We start from the raw sequence: 22,801 nt of genomic DNA on the forward strand, positions 1-22,801 counted from the left end.
GTTTGATTCCCCACTTCTCCACGTGAAGCCAGCCGGGTGGCTTTGGGCTAGTCACAGCTCTCTCAGGGCTCTCTCAGCCCCACCCACCTCACAGGGTGTTTTGTTGCGGGGATAATAATGACATACTTTGTAAACTGCTCTGAGTGGGCATTAAGTTGTCCTGAAGGGCGGTATATAAATTGCATGCCATCATCATCATCATCATCATCATCATCATCATCATCATCATCATCATCATTAAAAAGCCTTGAACATTTCTGGAGTTTGCCATGGTCCAGGGAACCACCTGGAAGGTTTCAAGGGTCACAGTTTAAGAAACCCCAAAGTACACCATTGTTTTATGACTTTGGGACTTTTGTTATTCATCTGTAACTTGTTCAGAGCCTTTGAACAAAACAATGAAATCGCAGATCTTTTGGCATTCAGACATTTGGTAATCTTTCATCTTTTTGTTGTTGGATTCTGGAGAGTGTGAGGTTATGGATGACGGGATATGGTAGACAGGTCCCTGTACCATTGCAGCAAGAAGTCCAAGCTCTTGGTTAAATGGTTTTATTCAGAAATCCAATCTTTTCCATATATATTTCCATAGAGTTACTCAGAGGCAAAAAAGCATCTAAGCAGTACATGCTTCCTCGATAGGAATAAAGACTTGAGGAAAGTACAGCTCTAAATACCCACTCATTTCCCCCCTCCCAGCTAGACCACAGGTTTGCACGAGAAATGGTCTGGGAATGCATGAGAGTAAACTGTAACATTTCAGACAGTACAAGGGCACTTCTGTGAGCTTCAAAGAAAGAACAGGTAACACAGCTGCGTTCTCAACTGCTAGAGGGATAAACGAAAGCTATGGTTAGAGCATTTGAAAAATGAAATCAAGGCACAGCATTAGCAATGGTCCAACACATAGAACAATGGCATGGATGTGGGTGCAGACATGACAGAGAGATCTGACCATTCAGTTTTGCTTCTGTTCCCTCCCATCCATGCCTTTTCCTAAAGGTGAAGCGGCTGGACTGGCTCTGGGTCTGGTAATGCTGGGATCGAAAAACGCTCAGGCGATTGAGGACATGGTGGGCTATGCCCAAGAAACCCAGCATGAGAAGATCTTGCGGGGCCTGGCGGTGGGGATTGCCCTGGTGATGTACGGGAGAATGGAGGAGGCAGACGCCCTCATCGAGAGCCTCTGCAGAGATAAGGTGAGAATCGCCCTTCCCCAGAAGCAAGCTGCCCACCTGCATTCAGGATGCTCTGCCCTTCTGAATTTGCCCGCTTTTGCACTAAGCATCTGGATAATGCGTTGCTATTCAGAGTCTTTCAGGAACCTCTCTGTACTCTTTACAGTAACTTTGTGAGGTTAGGCCTGCATTAGTATCTGCACAGTGCAGATAGTGTGAGTAAGAGTGGGTGTTGTCTGAGAGCTAAGCAGCAAGAGACAAATTGCACAAGGACTCGCACGTGAAGGGAGTCATAATGTTAGCGGGCAAGCTGAGTTTTAGAGATCAGACAGCATTGTCAATTTCCTCTCTCTAGCCATGGCTGCTCAGAGGGTTTGTTAGTTTCCTCTTTGCTTCCTAGAAGGGAAAGTGAATCTGACAGAGCCTTTGGAGGCAAAGAGGAAATTAACAAACACTCTGAGCAGCATCTCCTTCCCTCTGTAGAGAGGGGAAATTGACAAAGCCTTCCCATCTCTTTTAAAACTCAGCTTCTTGGCTAACATTGCGACTCCCTTCATGTTCACGTCCTCGTGTAATTCATTTCTTGTAGCTTAGCAACAAACTCTGCTACAAACTCATTACCCAGTGAGTTTGTAGCCGAGTCAAGAATTGAACCAGGCAGTTTCTAGCTCTTTAACAGAAAGGGCCACAGCAGAACAAGTGACCAGAGAAGTTATTCCAAACTCCGCCCCCCCCCCGCCCCGAATAGAATGGACTAACTTTTAATGTCTCTGTTGGTGACTAGGAAGTTCAACAGATATCCAAATGCTAGCTTGCTGTTACCCAAATTAGTGCTGATGGAGCAGGGTAGACATCTAATAAAACAATTCCTGAGGTTTTCAGTCTTGAGTAGGGAAAATCTGGATCCCTCAGTAGTGCATTGATAAATTGGGGAATGCACTTTACAGATTCAAATCTAGAAGATGATTGGAAAAATTCCATTTTACTGTTACCTGTTGGTAGCCCAGTCATATTAGGATAAATTAAAATAATGTTCCCAGTGCAACATTGTGGTAGAAGTATTTTAGGGATTCTTTGTAACTTGCATTGTAGAGCTTGGATGGAAGGTCTCGGTGTTGAAATTCTAAAAAAATCAATAACTAGGAACAGATCACAACTTGGAAGTTAAGTAACGTTTCCCCCTGACATATTTTCGGCAATGTGCTCTTTTCCAGGATCCAATCCTCCGTCGTTCGGGGATGTATACAGTTGCAATGGCGTATTGTGGCTCAGGGAACAACAAAGCAATCAGGCGTCTCTTGCATGTGGCTGTGAGTACTTACAGGAGCACCCCCAGCTAATCTGCGCGTCTTTACAGTACACATGGCTTGTGCGGTTCCATGGCTTATGGTAGTTGTTGTTTGGAAGCCAAACTAGGGTGAACTTCCAGAAGTACAACAGGCACCCCATGACTTAGAGCTCCTTGACATCATTTATTGTCCTTCCGGTTTACAGAACTCTTTCCTCTTTTTGTTCATATGCTACCCTCAGGAGTCCTCACAATTGAGCCATGATTTCTGATTCTGGTTTGACAGCCAATTGCAAGTCATGGTTTGTCAGTTCAGATGCTGCACAAAACCATGTTTGAGTTGCCTCGACCATGAGGAGTCTAGGCATTCCCATAACATTCTTAGTTAGCCAAAACTAGCAATTTTCCTGTCAGTTAGATTGTTATAATTGGCAATGTTAAATGGGAAAGCGAGTGTATGTATGTGAGAGAGAGAAGCAACTCAGATGCCCGTATCGCCCATAGGTGATTCTTTGGCTACAGTGGGATTTGAACCCAAGTCAGGTAAAGCTTTGCATCGTGGTAACAAGGTGGAGATTTGATCTGTTCTAACTTAAGATCAGTGTTCCATCTAGTTTATCTATTATTTTGGAACCCATCAATTGTAGTGATATATATTTTTTAGTTTTTAATAGATAATATTTATTGTGTTTTTAATGTAAACTACTTTGAGCCTCGTTTTGAGGGAGAGAGTATAAAAATCTAAAAAATAAAATAACGAATAAATAATCCAGCATCCGATCTCACAGAGTGGCCACCGGCTTACTCAGCTGGGCCAGCAACAGGGCACAAAGGCCAAGGCCTTCCCCTGATGCGACCTCTTGGTGCTGGTATTCAGAGGTTGACTGCCTCTGAATGTGGAGGTTCCCTTTACTCACCATGCCTACTGGCCCCTGCTAGACCTCGCCTCCAATCCCCTTTTAAAGCCCTCCATGTCTGTGGCCATCACTGCGTCCTCCGGCAGCAAATTCCACATTGCAGGGAAAAAGTAACGGGGCACTCGTTCTCTTGTGGGAGGAGGAATGGGGCTTTCCCCTTGTTTCAAAGCTTCATTTCCCTTGTTTCAAAGCTGCATTTGCATCTCTAATAACGTTGAACAAGCGTAGCTGTTTACACCCTGTTTGTCGTCACCTCGACAGGTTAGCGACGTCAACGATGATGTGAGACGGGCAGCCGTGGAGTCGCTGGGTTTCATTTTGTTCAGGTACAGTTTGCGTCTCTCTCTCTTCTGCAGTCTCCGTGATGATTTATCCAAAGCGCGTCGTCTTGAACAAACATTAACTTAAGTGCTTTAAAGATTCATATATGGAGTAGACACAGAAGGGGTCTCCTCGAGCGTTTGGCTTTGTTTTTCTGAAGATCGTTTATCGTCATGAGGTTCAAATGTGTGTGAGGTTACTTGTTGTGGGACTAATGTGGCATTCTCTTCCTGCAAAATGATTTAGTGTTCTGTTAGGATGAAGGGGACAAATAAGCAAAGTGGTAACATTCACAGGCCTTTTCTGTAAGAATGCGCTAGGTTTTGAGCCATACAGAGCTCTGTCTCAGAATGGGGAGGCAGCGGCCTATGCGTTCACCTAAGGAGGAGCTGGCATTGCAACATGATTCCTTCGTCGTGCGTGTTTCTGAGTTAGCATGCGGTCATGCTGCATGCTGCTGGGGGTGGGTGTGAATTGATCTTTAACTTTGACTGTCTGAGGGAAAGAGGCTGTTTCCGTTTGTGAATATGACATCTGCAGGCTGCTTCATACCATGTGAACCTTCCCAGGAATTGGGGTGGTTTGGGGGTACCGTTTCTCAGGGTGCTTCCAACTTCTGAGCTTAGGCACACGGCTGCAGGTGGAGGGCCTTCTCAGTGCTGGTGCCTTTGGACTGCCTGCTGCAGAGAAACTTGTTTGCTGTTATCCCTACTATCCCTTTGGTGCCAGGCCACCTCTGACCCCACCCAAAACCAATGTTTAGTTGGTTTTGTTTCTGGAGCTGGTTTCGCTGCTGAAGTTGGATTAAATCACTAGGTTGATGCTGTTGTTTGTCTATCCTTTTCAGGGGCTTTTCTTGGCACTTAGTGATTTTAATGAATGCCCAAGTTTGACTCTTTGAGCGGAAAAAGGAGAAAGAAGTTTTGGTCGAGTGTCTGTCATACTTCAGACGTGGGGTAAAGGACGTTGCAGGGCCCAGCTGTGTCGTGTTGCTAAAGGCGCAAGTTTCTAGGTTTTCAGGATGGAAGGAACTGCACATTAAAGTGTTGAATTGGATCCCGTGGATCCATTCTGCGAACAGTAACGCATTCTTCAGCGGCAAGGGTCCTCTTGAGCATCAGTGGAAAGAGCCATGCACCAGAGGAAAGCATTGCTGGCAGGGATCTGGGAAAAGGCCGCCTAACCAGTTTAGACTAATAAAATACCAGTTCTTTCATAGCCCACCTTGTCTGCCCTCCTAGTCTTCTTACTGCTTCCTTCTTCTGATTTCTCTGAACTCTTGCGCGTCTAGTGAGTGTTGATGCAGTTTTCCAACATCCCATCTTCAGGGAAACTTTTCTGCGCTTGGACTATCCTTGTGCATAGGCAGCAGAGCCCCAATGGTGTGGTGCAGTGGTTAGAGCGTTGGACTAGGAGTTTGGACCGCCGGGTTGGAGTCCTCCGTGCTGCCGTGGAAGCCTGCCCGGTGTCCTTGTGCCTGTCGCGGTCTCTCAACCTAACCTACCATCACAAGGTTGCTGTTAGGATTAATCAGAGGGGTGGGGACGATGTGAAAAGCCGCTTTGGGTCCCTCAAAGAGAAAAGAGGGATATCAATTTAAAAATAAGCATGCATGTATAGATATAGATACTGTCTACAGTCCTGTTCTCTTTATAAAAGCATCTTCTTGTAGCATTCTGTTATGCTAGAGCCCTATTTCCTTTGTAAAAGTACCCTTATGATCAATTCTGTGTTACATAGTTTGAGGAATGCCAGAAGTGTGGGAAGTTTCCTGACCTCCTTAGCCAAGCCATTCCTCAAGGTGGGGGCCCACAGCAGAACTTGTTACTTGTAGCATCCCTGTAAGGTAGGCCAGTATTACCCCCATATTGCACGCCAGGGCTGAAGCCAAGAGAGTGGCTTGTATGGACTGGACCACCCCTCAGGTTTGAAAGAAGTGAGGTTCAAGCCACGTCTTCTTCCTTTGCAGTTCAGGGCTTAATTTAAACCTGAGGCTGGCAAGGAAAAGCAACTCACCTGTGGAGTTTTGCGCTTTGCAGTTTAAATTGGTCTGTTATCTCGGCAAAGCAGATGTCCTTATATCTAATAGCCAAGGGTTACCTCCATGTGGATTAAAAAAAAAATATGCATCAGGGCCAGCCATGACTGCAGTTTAGGGTGCTGCAAACCAAAAGAAAATATGATTTGTTGGGTGAGGGGGAAGGACAAAAATATTAAAAATGATGTTTAGGCATGTGCAGGTTTTGGAGGGAGGGAATCCGCTGGACTTTGAGAAGCATTTTGGGTAGTTGTAGACAGGGCTTTTTTTCAGCTGGAACGTGGTGGAAGGGAGTTCCGGAACCTCTTGAAAATGGTCACATGGCTAGTGGCCCCGCCCCCTGATCTCCAGACAGAGGGGAGTTTAGATCGCCTCTTGTAGAGGGCAATCTAAACTCCCCTCTGTCTGGAGATTGGGGCAGGGCCACCAACCATGTGACCATTTTCTCCGAGGGCAACCCACTGAGTTCCACCACCTCTTTTCCCACAAAAAAAGCCCTGGTTGTAGATAACCCCAAGTGGTGCCTGACATTGCAGCAGTGGACCCAGTCAGCTGGAAGAGGTGAGGGGGAATTGGGTCCAAAATCAGCACAGGGAGGAAGCGAACTTGGATCCGTGATAGAATTAGGGGCCAAAGGGAAAATAAGATCTCCCTCCCCTTTTCCCTTTTGTGTGTGTACTTAATGGCTACCCCAGGAATATGTAGCCCCAGGCAGGCATAGCACTGGCTTGCTAAGCACACACACTTATATCTAATAGCTAAGCTATTCGATATAACCTCCCCCAGTGTCTCATTCAAACTGAGCTCCTACCTGTGGTTTGCACTGTGGGAGGTTGTTTTGGCCTTTGCCAGTATCACAATTCAGTTGGGCCTTGGTCTCTCAGGCTTGAGGCGGCATCAGCTCTCACAGTTATTTGTATTTGATAGAAAACTCTGCAGAGAAACCTCTGATGGCTTGAAACTTTAAAGCGAGCTGCCTTCAGCCCGATAACAAGAGCGTGCCGGGAAGGGTGTGAAACGTTCTGAGCGGAGCCTGGGCTTCGCTGCAATTCGGTCTTTGTTTGGCTGAGCTGCACAGCCTTGGACCGAAGTGATTTCCGGGGCAGCTCCAGCATAAGAGAGACCCCCCTGCTGCTTTAATATAACTCCTATTGAAACTTTCCACTGGGGGCTGCCAAAAGTGGAATTAAGACTGTGATATCTTGTTAAGAGGACGTAAGTGAAGTGTCTGGGAAGGATCAGATCGAGGATGGATAGGGTTATAGTGGGGAATATGAATAACTCTCAAGGGCGGGGGAATGTTATCCCTTTGGGGGCTACAGACGTCCTAAGTGACTCTTCCAGGGTGAGTCATCCGTCAGGTCTTTTGGTGCATCAGCCGATAGTCCCAAACGGAACTGAGGTGTGGGCTTCCGTGAATTAATTCTTGCAGTTGCTGATTAATATTTGTAGTTAGGACAAGAGCCCTGTATACATGATGTGACAAGTTCTGGGCACAGAGCCGGAGAGTAGCCGTGCCCTCTGCCTATGTGCGTGCAGCCCCACAGAGGTGAGTAACACAGAGAGCCTGCACATGTGCACACGGAAGAGGCTCAGAGGTGCAGGTGCACCCACCCCGTGACTTGAGACCTTCAGGTCCTTGGTTCCATTGTCCATCAACCCCCCTTCTATCTGTTGCTCAGTGGGAGAATGCCCACTTCATATATCAGTGACCTGAAACTAAAGTGTCCTTGAAGGTGGTTTGGAACCTGCAGTCGATACAAAATAGAGGTTTACTTGTTGCTTACCAGCGGAAGCAGGGAGCTTCAGGGTTGCCTGTATGCTTCTGGGTCCAATTCAGGGTGCTGTTTTTAACCTTTGAAGCCATATGCAACCTGGGGCCAGTCTGTTTGAAGGACCGTACGTAGTTCCCGTTGTGGACTTGTATGCCCACTCAGATCCTCCCAGGGCCCTCCCTACAATCTGTCTGATGGGCCACTGTCGGGGCTTGTTCGTTCTCAGCAGTGGTTCTGGTCCGTTGGAATACTCACCCTGAGGATGTTTGATGCCCCCCCCCCTTTATTGACTTGCTTTAGCAAACAATGAAAAGCTGTATTATTCAGATGGGATTCGGGCAGGTGACTGAGGACTATGTTGATCGGTGCGTTGGAAACAGAGGGTGGCTTTATTGATGGGTGATGGTCTCTGTTGAATCGGGCCTGGTTACAGTTTCAGTTGTTTTGTAAGCTGCTTTGAGCTGTGGCAGTCAGTGGGAAAGGTGGGATAAAAATGTTTCAATGAATAGGGGTATTTCTTGTGTTGTGATGGAAGAGGAATTTCTTTTTCCAAAATTCACTTTTTTAGATATCATTGATGCCTCTTACATTCTTTTTTTGAAAGAGGGATTTTCTTTCCTTTCTCTCTGATTTCTCTGTGTAGAGAAACCAGTGCGCCCTTTTGTAACAGTGGCCCTTGTGGTTGTTTTGTGTTACACTTTGCAAGCTGGTCCTGTAGAGGAGGGTAGGGAAGTTTGGGAAGCCATTCCCTGCCTCTGAGCATGTACAGAGTGATACTGTTAAATTTTGCAGACCCTCCATTTCTGCCCCTCTCCTCTCTTCGAATTTCTCTGTGATCAAAACGGAATTGATTAGACTTGGACTCCAAATTCCTAAAAAGAGGGAAAGAAAAGAATTGCTGGATTTCAGGGAGTAGTTGAGCAAAGAGAAATTTAAAAAAGAACCTCCTCAGGATACAGTGAAGCCTCCCGCCGTTAGCATGCCACACCCTGGGAAACTCTTACAGGATGACTCAGCCCAAACCCACCTTCCTGAGTAGATACAAATGACCTGCCAACATCTTTTCCACACTGTGACACTGAGAGATCTCTGTCTTTTGGTGCTACATCTCTGAAGATGCCAGCCACAGCTGCTGGCGAAACGTCAGGAACTACAATGCCAAGACCACGGCAGTGCAGCCCGGAAAATCCACAACAACCAACTAAAAAATTTCTCTTTAACAACTCTTGTTATTTCTGCCCTGACTTCCAACTGTGGAAGTTTCTTTCTGCTGAGCCTCTTCACTACGATTCTCTTTGGGGGCAGGGGGTGGGGGTGGAAATTCAGGCCTGTTGAGTTTGTGGTTTAAAGCAGGTATTTGAATTACGTCAGTCTGTTTTCCTTTTTTCTAATCTTCCAGATTTATTTTTGTGTCTTTTATTGACAGCCAGTCCCCTTTGAAGTTCTCCTGTGGACGAAAAGTGTGTGTCGGGGCAGGGGGTGAAATCCTGTGCTCGGTGCGTGTGGTCTCTGGGCGGTTTTAAGTGGCCCGTCACGTGCAGCGTGGCAGGAGTGGAGCTCTGAGTGGGTCCTGCTCCTGCTGCTTTTCCTTTCTGTGCCTTCCCGGAGGGTGCCACGTAGGGTTTGGTTTCGTGCTCCTCCAGTTCCCTGGTGCAGGCTGCAGATGTCTCTGCCGAGCCATTTTGCGTGCCGTGTGGCCAGCCATCCCTCCTTGCCAGGCACAGAACTACCTTCTCCTGTGGGCAGCTGGGACTGTTTAATTGACCCCGTCGTGTTTGTTCAGAAGAAAAAATTCCACGCGCTCCTCCTGTACTTTGAGGGATTTTTTTTCCAGATCGGTTCTGATGGAACATTTTTGCTGTCTGATCTCATTGCTGTTTTCTGGCTTGGCCAAGTGCAAAAATCACCATTGGGAATGGAGAGCTTGCTGCCGGACTGGGCTGCCTGCGTTCAGTCTTCTGTCTTGACTGTCCAGTGCTAGCCGCTGGGGTTGGAGCTTTCATCAAGTGATAACTGTGATTGACTTACAAAAGCTTTGAAATGTTACCCCGGTTGATCAACAGGGCTGTCAACAAGTATAATGGTACATCATGCTTGTCCGCCACTGAGTGACCCTGGTACTTCTCAGTTTGCCTTGAAAGAGGCCAGAGTGATAGACAGGGGTTTGGAGGCACATAGCCCCCATAAGTAGGGTCGCCGGGTCCCCTGGGGCCCAAACTGGAGGACGAGGGGAAACTTGCCTCGCGCAAACCGCACACATGCTCCTGAGGACCTCCTTGTCATGCAGAGAGTGATGCCATTCCCTACACGATGAGGAAATCCTCCGGAGCACGCAGGAGCGCAGTTCGGAGCTGCCAGGCCCTTTCCCTGCACGTCCCCCCCCCCAAGCTGGCCAAGTGAGCTGTGGGGGGGGGGGGTGGAGGCTGGGAGCAGGAGGTCCCCTGCCCCGACCAGGGAAATGGGACCCCTGCACATAAGTCTGGCTCTCTTCTGGGTTTAGTAGGCAGGTTGTTGTCCTTACACCATCCCCACGAGGTAGGTTAGGCTGCAAAAGAGGGTGACCAGCCCAAGGGCTGATTAGAGACATGGAACTGGGTCTCCTAATCCTTGTCTAGCACGCTGACTGCTGTATCTCATTGGCTTGTTAATAAGGCCCTTAGTAAGGTTTTCCATTCTCTTAGCATTTTACACCAGCAGAAACTAAAAGATTCTTTAGGAAATTGGCAGGGGGGCGGGGAGAGAGATTATATGATGAATGAAAGCAGGTACTGGTTGGGAGCCAGTGTGGTGTAGTGATTAGTGTCAGTCTGTGTATGGGGACCTGGATACCTTGACCTGGATATCCCAGGAGGGCCTGATCTCGTCAGTTCTCAGAAGCTAAGCAGGGTTGGCCTTGGTTAGTAAATTGGATGGGAAGACCGGGGTTGCAGAAGCAGGCAATGGCAAACCACCTCTGTTAGTCTCTTGCTATGAAAACCCCACCAGGGGTCGCCAAAAGTCAGCTAGGACTTGAGGGCAGGATTTCATTTTCATGTATGGAGAGATCCCATTTCAAATCTGGGCTCGCCCATGAAGATCGGTGAATGACTATGGGCCAGCTTGTCTTCTTTCAGCTTAGCCAACCTCTCTGGGTTGTTGTGAGGATAAAATGGAGAAGGAACCGCATATGCTACTCTGAGCTCTTTGGAGAGTGGCCCAGATAAGCGTGCTGCAGAGACTGTTGGTGCTGGAGATGGGGCTGGTGTTGTGGCTGAGTGGCAGAGCATCTGGTTGGCATGCAGAAGATCCCAGGTTCCAGCCACATCTCCATTTTAAAAAGGATCAGTTGGTAGGTGATGTGAAAGGTCGCTGCCAAAATGACAGAGGCGTGAGGTTCAAAATGGGGGACTCAGTCTTTTAACCTCTACGCACTGCTTGTTCTTATCCCTATGCCACATAGTCCAGAGTATGTCTCTGCCCCATCAACTGAGCCACCATGGATGCCCAGTGTCATATTCTAGCTATCTGATTTATGACTTCATTGCAATGCTGTTTCTGGTCGCCCGATATTGCAGCCCCAGAGGGTCCTGATTCCATAGTTTTTCAGAAAATACTGCAAATCTCCTTTTTAAAAATCCTGCATTTAGTGATTTTTGATTCAATATCTAGCATATAATTCTGCTGAATATGTTGAGTATGAGATTTTAGGTTGTAATTTGTTTGAGCTACATGGACGTTTCAGAGAAAAGCAAGGGTCGGCTCTTTAAAATAGAAGGAGAGCTTCGTTAAAGGAGCAGTGGGAAGGTCAAGGGCGGAGAGTGGCAAATGGTATGGAAATATCATGCAGTGATTCTCCTGAAGAAGGGGGATTTCAGAAAGGATTCAGGGGAACTGAAGAATTGGAAATCATGCCCTGGCTCTGTGTGTGCACCGTGATTATTCGTATAGGTTGGTGAGAGGGTTGAAATGATTTCCAGTAATGGATGCAGGACTTCGGTGCTTCACACAGTTCCTTCCCTCTTTCTGTGAGTAGCAAAACCAGAATAAATTATGCAGAGAGAGACTTTATGCAAATGCTTTTGTGTTGCAAAACTTATGTAGGTTGCAGAATTCTGCTTTCCTTGGGGTATGATTTGAGCCAGAATCCTAATTTACACACGGAATGCCTGCAGCCCTGATCATGCCTCCATCCTAGATGTGCGTATCTCGGCTATGGTTATTGGCAAGATGAATGCACTTTGCAGCTGCGCAGAGAATATTGCTGTGCATATTCTAGGGCTGAGTCCTGGCACCAGAATAGGTTCTGGGGCTCAGCCCCAAGATAATCCATGTGGCTTTTGACTGAGCTTTTATACACTGGTGAAGACTTCTTCCGTCTTACGCAAGGCCATAATGCTCTTAACGCCTGAATGTAGAAAAGGCAGAATGATCATCCCTGGAAACGTTTCAAACATCCAAGCTGTAATGATAAGGTGGATTGTGTCTTTCCCCTAGACTATTAATAACTTCTGGTTTAAAACAGCGATCCCTGATAAGCCTTCGTTTACGCACACGGTGATGAAATGCTGTTATCTTCCTGTACGTGCTGCAGGCAAATCTCTGAACGAGTTCTCCTGCAGGTTGTTAAAGACTGTGTTGGCCGAGGTGAGATTTATACTAGGGAGTTCCTGATGCTTAGCCACTGTGTTATTCCTGATGGTTAACTTTGTGTAGTTTGTACACTAAGGTTCCTTACAAGTGAAGTAGTTAGTAACGCTTAGCATATATGGCTGGTGTTCGAAGCAGTTCATGTATTATCGTAGTAAGAATTTTTCTTTATTTAAGCTATAAACAATAATGTAAAAGCTATAAACAATAAACATAAAAAAATAAACACAACATTATAAACACACACACACACACTAATAATACATATAAACATAATGTAACAAACAAGAAAAGAAAAAAAACCCTAAACTACAAATTGAGTTCCGATTTTCTCCGCAACAAATATACATCATTTTCAAAGTCTCACTTATTCTATATTAAACATAAGAACCCTCTTTTTATTGTTCATGATTCTTAATCCATAAATCCAGATGTCATCAAGTCATTATTATCTATTTCATGTAAAAAATCTATAAATGGTTTCCATTCAGTCAAAATGTAACTAATGTCTTTTCTCTAATCACTTCACTCCAATTAGTTGTTCAGCTCTGATCAACAGTGCAATCTTATGGTGAGTTACTCCAGTCTAAGCCCATTGAAGTCAATAGACTTAGACTGGAGTAACTCTCCATAGGATTGCTCTGTTAATCTTTAATGATACTTAGTAAGAACTTCCTTACAGGATCAAGCCAAGGTCTATGTAGACCTGCATCCACCTGGATGTCTGTGAAAATTTGTAAGTAGGATGCAATAAGTCAGTTGCTATGCTTCGTTTCTAGTATATTGGTTACTCAAGCAGCGAACGGTATTTCTCTTGTCTGGGCCTCAAAAAAGAAAGCCCTTTAAGGGATGGTTGTGAAGCCTTGAAGTGAAATCAGACTTGGCACTAAAAAAGAATTGAGGTGAGGTGGGATTCTGAGAACTGTAGGTATTTTTTCTAACAGCCTCTAGCCGTGTATGTCAGTGTGTTCCTTTGACAAGCATCAAAATTACGTCTAGCTGGCAAACTGAGGAAGATACAATTGGGGTCTTGCAAGAAATTCCCAAGCAGAGGGGGAGAAGATCCCCGCCAGAATTCTTCCTCTGGTCTTGAGTAGTGCACATTTGGGAAAGATACTAATAGGAATTTGGAAGATCCCCTTGGTGAAGCTGTGTGCAAAAATCGTAGGGGTTATACTATTAAAGATTCTTCCCTTTCCACCATTTCCTGTTTTTTAATTTGTCGCACCTGGAAAGTACTCTGCACAGATCTCCCCTCGAAGTTCGCTCAGAGACTCCAGTTTGTTCAAAAAGCTGCAGCTCAGTTATTATCTGGGGCTAGACAGATCGTGCATATTCCTCCATTTTGCAGTCACTCCATTGGCTGCCCATCAGTTACTGGGCTCAGTTCAAGGTTTTAACTATCACATGCAAAGCCCTTCATGGCCGCGGCCTCTCATATCTGCGGAACTGCCGCTCTCCCTATGCTCTGACCCCGTACCTTTGCTCATCTGATCAGGGTCTTCTGCAGGGGCTTGCTTATAAATGGGCAGAATCAACAGCTGCCCTTACATGTGCATTCTGTGTTGTGGCCTCCTCCTTGCGGAACGGCCTGTCTGATGAGGTGAGGAGGGCTCCCTATTCTTCTGGCTTTCCACAAACTGAATTTATTCAGGAGGGCTATTTTACATGAGTAGGAGGGCTGCGCTTGAAGGGAAACAGTTCAAAAGAGACACATTGATTGGTAAAGATGTAGGGATTATTAAATATCCTCCTCTGTGTTGCTGTATGTTCCTGCTGGGTAGTGTCTGCACTGTTTAATATGTCGTGTTTAATGACTTATGCTTCGTTTCTGCATATATAGTATATAGTGTTTTGTACTTATTGTAATTATTACCATTTACGAAGACCTTTTTTTCTGTGTTTTCAAATTTTGCCAATTTTTTTCTTCTGCGTATCCTATTGCGTTATTTATTGAATATCCCTTCCTGTTGATTGTATTGACTTAACTGTGTAATCTGCCTCGAGTCTCTGCAGGAAAGGCAAACTATAAATAATCTGAGAGCCAGTGAGAATAATGGTTGGTTCCAGTGTTGGGCCAGGATCTGGAAGACCCAGGTTCGAATCCTCACGCTGCCATGGAAGCTTGCTGGGTGACCTCGGGCCAGTCACAAACCCTCATCCTTACCTACTTCACCGAGTCGTTGTGAGGATAAAATGAAAGACTGTCCCTAATGGAGGTGGTTGCAAAGGAAAATGTCTATTCCTGAGTGTTTGACATATTTTGATAAAATAAGAGCGGGGGGGGGGGAGGGTAGAAGAACCAAACTGACAGAATATGAGCCATGTGTTTATTTTGTGGCAACTCCCTCCACCTCTCCTGCCTCCCCCCCCCCCCCAGGGCACCTATTCCACTTCCAAGTGTGGCCTACAAATCCTACTTGGCGGCAGACGTTTATGCTCTGCTCCTCCGCTCCGTCAGCATGGTTTTTAAAATATTTATTGCTGTTTGATGGGAAAACATCATTTAAGCGACTTGTGATTTTTGCTTTTTTAAATTGGAATGCCAAGGAGCGGAGTGAGGAGGAGGAAAAAAATCCCAACTTTATTTTTTAAAGAACTCGCATTCAGAGCCCTACGTTGAGACGTTTGAAGGGCCGATTACTGTGGGAAGGCCTCCTTTTGTGGTGTTTAGTTTTCCCATTTCAGGGAGCTCAGGGAACGGTCATTCTTCTTCGAGTGTTTTGCAAACATTTCAGAGGACATTTTTCCAAAAGGGAAACAATATAGTAGGCCTTCACACTGTGCATGGCGGGGTATTTGTTAAAAGACATGTGTATCCTAACCTCCCATCCCAAAGTGAATGGTCGGGGTGAATTCAGTCCAGCCGCGTGGGGCTGGGGGCTGGTAGAGGAGAGGAAGGGTGCAAATCAACTTTTGCTGGGTCAGAAAGGACTGCTTCGGGAAGGGTATATATGGAAGGTCATTGATCCTTGCACTCCTAGATGTCCGGATGCAATCCAAAGTCTCAGTCTTGAAATAAACTTTATTTCATTGACTTCATTTATAGTTTGTCTTTCTCACTGAGACTTAAGGCAGATTACAAAATATTAAAAACCATTCAGTCAGACTACAATAGAGGAGGATTACGGTGTGTGAAAACAACGCCATGTCCCTAAGGCAAGAGCTATCATAAGCAGTGCTGAAAGTGGATTACAAAGGTGCAATAAAAGCAGGATACATACAATAAATGTTCTGATACATGACAATCCTACTCTGTCCTAGACTATTCTATGATACTAATGATTCGAATCCTTTTATAAAGATGCCCTCCTTAACATTTCTGTTTTATACTCTGCTTTTCTTTCCAATGGGAGCCTAAAACAGCTCACAATACTGTTCTCTCCTCTTGCATTTTATCCTTACAACCACCCTGCGTGGTGGGCTAGATTGAGTGTATATGATTGGCCCATGTCACCTAGCTTGCTGCACCAGTCTGTACAAGTGCTAAATTAAAAAAAAAAAGTGAAACCATTTCACAGAAGAGTTCAGTTCTGTTTGCTAAAAAGCAATTATGGCCAGCGGAAACAAACAAATCTGCTTACTTGTAAAGATTAAAAGAGCAAAGACTTACGATAAAAGAATATATGTATATAAGAATATAAGAACACCAGGGGACAAGATCCATAACTATTCCTTAGTACCCAGAATGGGTAAAAGTGGTAATACCAGCATGGAACCAAGGCCTACAAGATATGCCTTTACCAAACTACACAACATTGTATGTTAATGGAGTGTTTAGTCCAACAAAACAATTACCCAAACGCAGACGAAGTGGATAAATCTGTGTCTTGTGAATAAGCAATTTTTTTTTAGCTGCCCAAGACTTTTGATGTGTAGTCGGCTGAAAACGTTAGCTGGGTTCGAAATCTGGAGCCTGCTGTTTCAATCTATGCCATTGTGGAATCTTTCCCAAGAAAGGAACTACTGGACTGCTCTCATTTGTGCTGCAGGTGACACCAACTTGGTAAGAGTCAGATAACCCCAGAGGCCAGTAGGGGCCCCGCTGGTCCTATAAAGCATCTTTCCTGGCTCCTCCGTCAAGCTTATTGTTACTGGGGCAGACTGTGGCACTCTCTGACCGCTTTAAGTGCCTCTCTCAACTGCCAGCTTGCTTCCAGACCACCAGCCCATACAGATGCAGGAGCTTTGAACAACACTGGATAAAGCCAAGAACCCTTAAAGTACAGATTGTGCAGAGCTCAACAATTTCCAGAGTATCAAAATCAGCATAAAGTCGAATTCTGTTGGCTGGCCCCATTCTGTATAGATGATATAACGGGGTTCGGGTTCTTGTCATGCAGAATTCTTGACAGCCAAAACTCTCTCCCAGGATGTACATTCTTGCATCTGAATGTGTTAGATGCTAGCAGGACATGCATCCAAAAGTTCTGTGGCACCTTGGATTCTGTCCAGTGAAGCTCCTGACAGAAAGCTTGCTGACATTCCCTTCCTTCACAGTCCCTTTTGATCCCCAAAAAGATTATTCCTGTGGTCACAAGAGCCATGTGGGTCAAGGGGCTATAACGTGGAGGGAGAAAGGATGGAACTGTCCCTTCCTCTCTCTCTGGTCAGTGGATCTACACGGATGGAAGAGGCAGGGAGAAAGATTTCACCTCCTTTCCCCCTCATTGCTGCAGCTTCTCAGCACACTGGGTCCCACAACCCAAGAAATAGTCTTCCAGGGGTCAAAAGAGACTGGGGGCGCAGTTTGGAGAGGAACATGGGAAAAATCAGGACCCCATTGGCACTTTGGGGGATGCAAGCTCTTGCAATTATGGCTGTCCTCTTGGAGTCTCTTGTCACAGTCTTGACTTAGAGACTGTTACAGGCTGTCTGTGCCTAAGCTTGGCAGCATCTGTCACAGACGGGTAATATTAATAACAACAACAACATTCAATTTATATACCGCCCTTCAGGACAACTTAACGCCCACCCAGAACAGTTTACAAAGCATGTCATTATTATCCCCACAACAAAACACCCTATGATGTGGGCAGGGCTGAGAGAGCTCTGAGAGAGCTGTGACTGATCCAAGGTCACCCAGCTGGCTTCAAGTGGAGGAGTGGGGAATCAAACCCGAGTCTCCAGATTAGAGTCCCCCACTCTTAACCACTACACCGAACTGGGTATGTCTGCAAAGTGGTCATTAAATGTCTCCTTTTATCAAGGGGACAAAAATCCTTTCTTGGTTATTGTGCCTGGTGGAAGAAACTTGTTTACAGACTCTTCCGAACTCTTCATTAACAAAACACATTTCCACAAGGCTTTGATCACTGATGTTCTCCCAGGAAAGGGAAATAGCATTTTAAGAACCTTGCTAACAAAATTACGGCATTGCAATGACGACTGCTGGTTATGGCAGGAAAGGGCAGGTTAAATAGACAGGACAGAATGTAGGAGAATTTCCGCAATATCTGTCGAGGAACCATTAGGAGGTCTTGAGAAGAAGAATTCAGGCAAGGCTTATATATATAAGGAATATATATATGGCTGTGGCTGGAATGCTGAAGGTGGTTCATAAGGAGAGATGGGGTAGAAATATGGGAATGAAAGAAGAGACGGAGATTAGCCAATGCGGCTAAAGAGACTGGAATAAGTGACTTGTGAATGGCAGTAGAAATGTGTTTCAGAAAATGTGATGGAGCTGAGATTGTTAACTGGAGTCAAAATTCGTACCCTGGCTTTTGGGAACATGGTAAAACTTTTGGTCAAAGGTTTAAAGACTGAAGGCCTCTGTATTAGCCCCCGTGCCAATTATGTTCCTTAAACTGCGCCCTGTTGTGTGTGTTTTTTAAAATAAGATTGAAGCTGTTGTAATGAGAGACAGGGCCTAGAAAGTAGTTTTCTCAAGGCTTCTGAGTTGCCCTTGGGAGTTTAGGCGCCCCCTTAATTTGCTTTTAAGAGGGGCTTCAAGAGGCCCCTCTTTTTCATCTGGCTTTCGGTATGTCGGGCTAAATGGCTTAATGTAAGATACTGTGTCTTACTCACTTTGTGCTGCTTTTAGAAGGTTTTTAATATTTTGACTAACCGCCTTGAGCTTTAAAAGAAATACGCTGCTTATGTGGAATAAATTTTGTTTAGCACCGCTACTGTGTATTAAGTATTAGGAAAGATTTGTTGGGTGTGGGGGAATAACGTTACTTCCTTGTCATGGACAAATCATTACCTGGTGGGCTTTTGAATGAGAGTGACTTGGGCCTCTGCATGGTTGAATGGCCAGTTAGACCAGTCCTTCTCCAGGGAAAAGATATGACCTGCCACCACATGGAAGATCTCGTGTGGCTCTGGAACTGGGAAGCCTAGAATGTGATTGAGGTGGCTGCTCGTGAATATCCCATCGCTGGTGCTTGGACCCATTTGGCCATCAGTTAAAGAAGCTGACCTGAAGCACCAGGGGAGACTGTTAGAGTGACGCTGGAAGAAAACTCAGACAGAGTCTGGCCAACACAGACGAAACTATAATTCAACAGCAAACCAATCAGTGACTTCTGTAAAAGGATTTTATAATATTTTGCTGAATGCGAGAGTCATGTGATGTGTGGCCTTCAGCCGCTTTATGCAGACTCAGATGCCATTCTCAAATAAAAGTGTTGTGGAAGAGTTTGTTTAATCAGGTGCTGCTCGCTGGATGGAAGGGCGCACAATTTAAAGGGGAATTTGGAGCACATGCAATAAATCTTGAGGGTTATAAAAATTACTGATGGTTAGGGTAACGTGAACGTGCATTGCTAATAGCAGGCAGAGCGTTCAACTGAGTCCTCTTAGATCCGGGTGAAATGCAGGGTCCAAACAGCATTTCTCTGGGTCTGATTGAATCATCCCTTTCCCCACACATGTGCAAATCTCATTTCACATATATAGATTCATGAGCCTATACTCTCCAGCCCTGGTAAGGTATACCTTTCTTCCTCCACTGCTCCATGCAATCATAGACTTGGAAAGGACCTTAAAGACCATCTCGTCGTATGGTAGCCAGATGGATTTCTTCCAGCAAACTGGACAGGGCCCCTGGCACTTACCCTTGTGTTTTGCTTTTTTCATGCCTTGCGTGTACATGCCCCCAGCCCCAACACTGGAGCACAAGAAGCTGGGAGGGCTGGCTGCTCCCAGGGCATGTGGCAGGCCAGGCCCGTGCTGCACATCGTGTATCGTGCTGCATGATATGATGAGCAGGCTGGCTGCTCCGTAGGCACACAGCCAGTACCTTCCCTCCTATACTTTAAACCTCTTATTGAGAGTCTTAACCTCTGCTGCCAACAGGATCGGCTCCCTTCCCTCCCCATCCCTTTCAAATACTTAAAGAGGGTAATCATGTCTCCTCTCAGCCTTCTCTTCTCCAAACTGAACAGTCTGAAGGGCTGCTTTGCTTATCCCCTGAAACTCTCATTTGAAGTTGGGCAGGTGGGGACCAGGGACAGGGCTGCTTCTGCTGTGACACTCTGCGAGCGCAATAACTCCCTCAGAGATGCTCATGTGATGCCAACACTGTTTTTCTTTGATTGCTGTTATTTAAAAAAAAATTCCAGTGGTTTTTAAATGTTGGTATGGCTTTAGTGCTTCTGGTTTGTTTGAATGAATGTTGTCTTCTGTGTTTCGATGTTATGCTACCTGTTATAACTGCATTATATTTGATAAGCTCCCTAGATGGTTCTACTCAGAAGGCTGGATGAAAGTCTTCTAAATACAGTTAGGGAAGAGAGCGTCTTCTATGCCAGGGGCCGTCATCCTTGTTGAGCCTCTGGGCGTTTTTGGGATTTTGAGAACAGGTTAAGGGGCACCACAACAAAATGGCTGCCATAAGAGGGGTGGAGCCAGTCACAGACCGTTAAGCAATTCCCAACCATACATCCTTCTCTGCTGAAGGCAGCTGTTTCCAAATGGATGCTGTCTGCAAAGCACCTTATTACTCCAGTGAAGTGAAAGGAAGCCAGAATTGGCTCTGTGCTTTAGAGGAGATACACTTTGGGGTGAAGCAAGTGAGCACTAGGCACCCACCAGTGTTTTTCCAAGGTGTCCATGAGCACTATGTAGGGGGTGGCTGTTGTATGGAATAGGGGCTAGGACATGCTTACAGCATTGCTGTCAAGCTCACGCTGGTCTGCAGCTTGGGGCAAGCTTTCTTCTGCAGAGCAAGCAGTTATTCCTGGCTTGCAGTAAGCTCATATTTCTGGTGGGAGGTGCTGATTTAAACCACACGTGGCTGCGTATTTAAGACACTTGCTTATTCTTCTGGCCCTTGAGAGCTCAAAATTACCCCCTCCACCTACTGACATGCACTTTGGTGTAGTGGTTAAGAGCACAGGACTCTAATCTGGAGAGCCGGGTTTGATTCCCCACTCCTCTGCTTGAAGCCAGCTGGGTGACCTTGGGTCAATCACAGCTCTCTTGGAGCTCTCTCAGCCCCACCCACCTCACAGGGTGTTTGTTGTTGCGGGGATAATAGTAACATACTTTGTAAACCGCTCTGAGTGGTCATCCTGAAGGGCGGCATATAAATAAAATGTTATTATTATATTATTATTATTTCTTCAGTGGCATTCTCTAGCCAGCTATTTTAGCCTGATTTCGATATTGGATTGTGCAAGCATCTGCGGAGCCTGGGGGGAGGGGGAGGGGGTCAAATGAGAGCTAGTTTGGTATAGTGGTTAGAGTAAGATCTGGGAGAGCCAGGTTTGATTCCCCGCTCTGCCAGTTTTTAACCTCATATATCATCTGCCTGCCCTATCCCGTAACATCTCAAGTGAGGGGGATACTGTGAACAGCGTTCGTTATCTTGGGTAACCCGGTTTGAACTTGATAATGTGACTGTTTTTACTTCTGTGCATTGTATTTTAAATTGATTTGTGGTTACTCTATTGCTGGAACCTGCCCTGAGCCCACTTGCAGGGCGGGTGGGTAGAAAGCAAATAATTAAAAAAAAAATCAAATAGAAGCTTGGTGGGTGACCTCGGCCCACTCGCACTCTCTCCACCTAACCAAACTCACAGGATTGTTGTCGGGGTATAATTGAGTAGAGGGGAATAATATAAGCCACTTTGAGTCCCCATTAGGGAGAAAAGACAGATATAAATAAAGCAAGTATAATAAAAATAAAGTTAAAAAAAGAGAAGAAATTGGGTTGAGACCCAGGCCTAGTTTATAGAGTTGGCAAAAATATTCCAGATGGCGCCTGGGGCCTCCACTGACTGAATACTCTCCTGTACAAAACCAGTCCCGTCACGTAGAAAGCCAGCATGTCAGGAAGAAAGATTCTAGCTTAGCCTTGGTGGGGGGCTGTAGCTTAGTGGCAGAGCATCTGCTTGATGTGCAGAAGGTCCCAGGTTCAATCTGCTGCATCTCCGTTTTAAAGTAGTAAAGAGTCCAGTAGCCCCTTTAAGACTGACGAAGAGAGCTGTGGTTCTCGAAAGCTTATGCTACAATAAAGTTGGCTAGTCTTAAAGGGGCTACTGGACTCTTTGCTATTTTGCAGCTACAGACTAACATGGCTAACTCCTCTGGATCCATTTTAAAAGACTAGATAACAGGTGAGGTGAAAGACCTCCACCCTAGACCCTGGGGAGCCACTGCTAGCTTGAGTAGATAACACTGACCAAGGGCCATGTGTTCTGTTGCTTGAAATAGTATACTGTCTGTATGGAGGTTTTTGGAGTTTTCCACTGGGAGCACCCCATCATATTGGCCTTCGCCAGCAGTATGAAGATGGGGAGCCCTGGCAAGATGGACCTTCCCTCTGAGAACCAGGCCAGAGGCTGTGGTTCTGGTTGCCTTCAGTCCAACACCCAAAGCTGCTCTGTATTGAATTGAATCAAAGGGTTCCTTCCCACCATTTCAGTTTGGAGCTTTCCCCTATAAGTAAACATTCATTCTGTAGGGTATCTTTCACACGTGACCTTTACTGTCTAACTTCTTTGCATTTATCTTCCTTTAATTAAACAAAGACGGTTCCTTTTCAGCCCAAAAAAGTGTGTGTGTGGCGGGGGGCAAAGTTATGATGGAGAAGTATAAACTTTTTCTCCATCCCTGTAGCTGCTGGAAGGTGGGAACCGCAAAGCCGGCGCAGCTGGAGGCGCAGCCAAGAAGGAAATTTGTGATGACAAGAAACAGTTTATTTTTTAAAAAATGTGTTTATGTTCTTTTAGGCTGACGATAACAGCTGAAACGTTTAACTTTGCAAGACTGTTCTTACTGCTTAGCTGCTGTCCCACATAACCTTCTTGGAAGTGCTAGAGCCCGTAGTCTGCTTCGCTGCTTAGGAAATTGTGGGGCTCTTTCCCGTTCTTACAATGAAGTTGCTTCTTTTCTACTGATTCAGCATATTTGGGGCAACTTAAAATAATATATTTGGGGTAAATAAAAATAAATAAATAAACATACCCTACACCTGAGTTTTTGGCTCTGCTTGGAAGTCAGTGGTTTCTCTCAGTTTAGCAGACTGTCCCTTAGAATCCATACTGGGTTTGAGCCAATTGCGTTTCCTAATTGCAGTGGCCAGGATCCAAGGGGCATGCCCGCCCCACCCCCATCCCTCTAGGTTGGCATTCCATGAAGCCCAAGACAGAACACGAAAGGAGGAAAAGGCACCAGCATGGAGCCACTCCAGAGCCACTCCCAAACGG

General features: G+C 45.7%; 1 protein-coding gene across 1 annotated transcript in view; it reads left to right on the forward strand.

Moving 5' to 3' along the window:
• PSMD1 (proteasome 26S subunit, non-ATPase 1) overlaps nucleotides 1-22,801 on the forward strand; it is a 120,896-nt gene that overhangs the window by 25,790 nt on the left and 72,305 nt on the right. The window contains exons 14-16 of the mRNA XM_054982580.1: nucleotides 1,003-1,199; nucleotides 2,393-2,488; nucleotides 3,645-3,709. Coding sequence (XP_054838555.1) covers nucleotides 1,003-1,199; nucleotides 2,393-2,488; nucleotides 3,645-3,709 — 358 coding nt within the window. The remainder of the gene's footprint in view (nucleotides 1-1,002; nucleotides 1,200-2,392; nucleotides 2,489-3,644; nucleotides 3,710-22,801) is intronic.

Source organism: Eublepharis macularius, chromosome 6 (genome assembly GCF_028583425.1).
Source record: "Eublepharis macularius isolate TG4126 chromosome 6, MPM_Emac_v1.0, whole genome shotgun sequence".
NCBI lineage: Eukaryota > Metazoa > Chordata > Lepidosauria > Squamata > Eublepharidae > Eublepharis > Eublepharis macularius.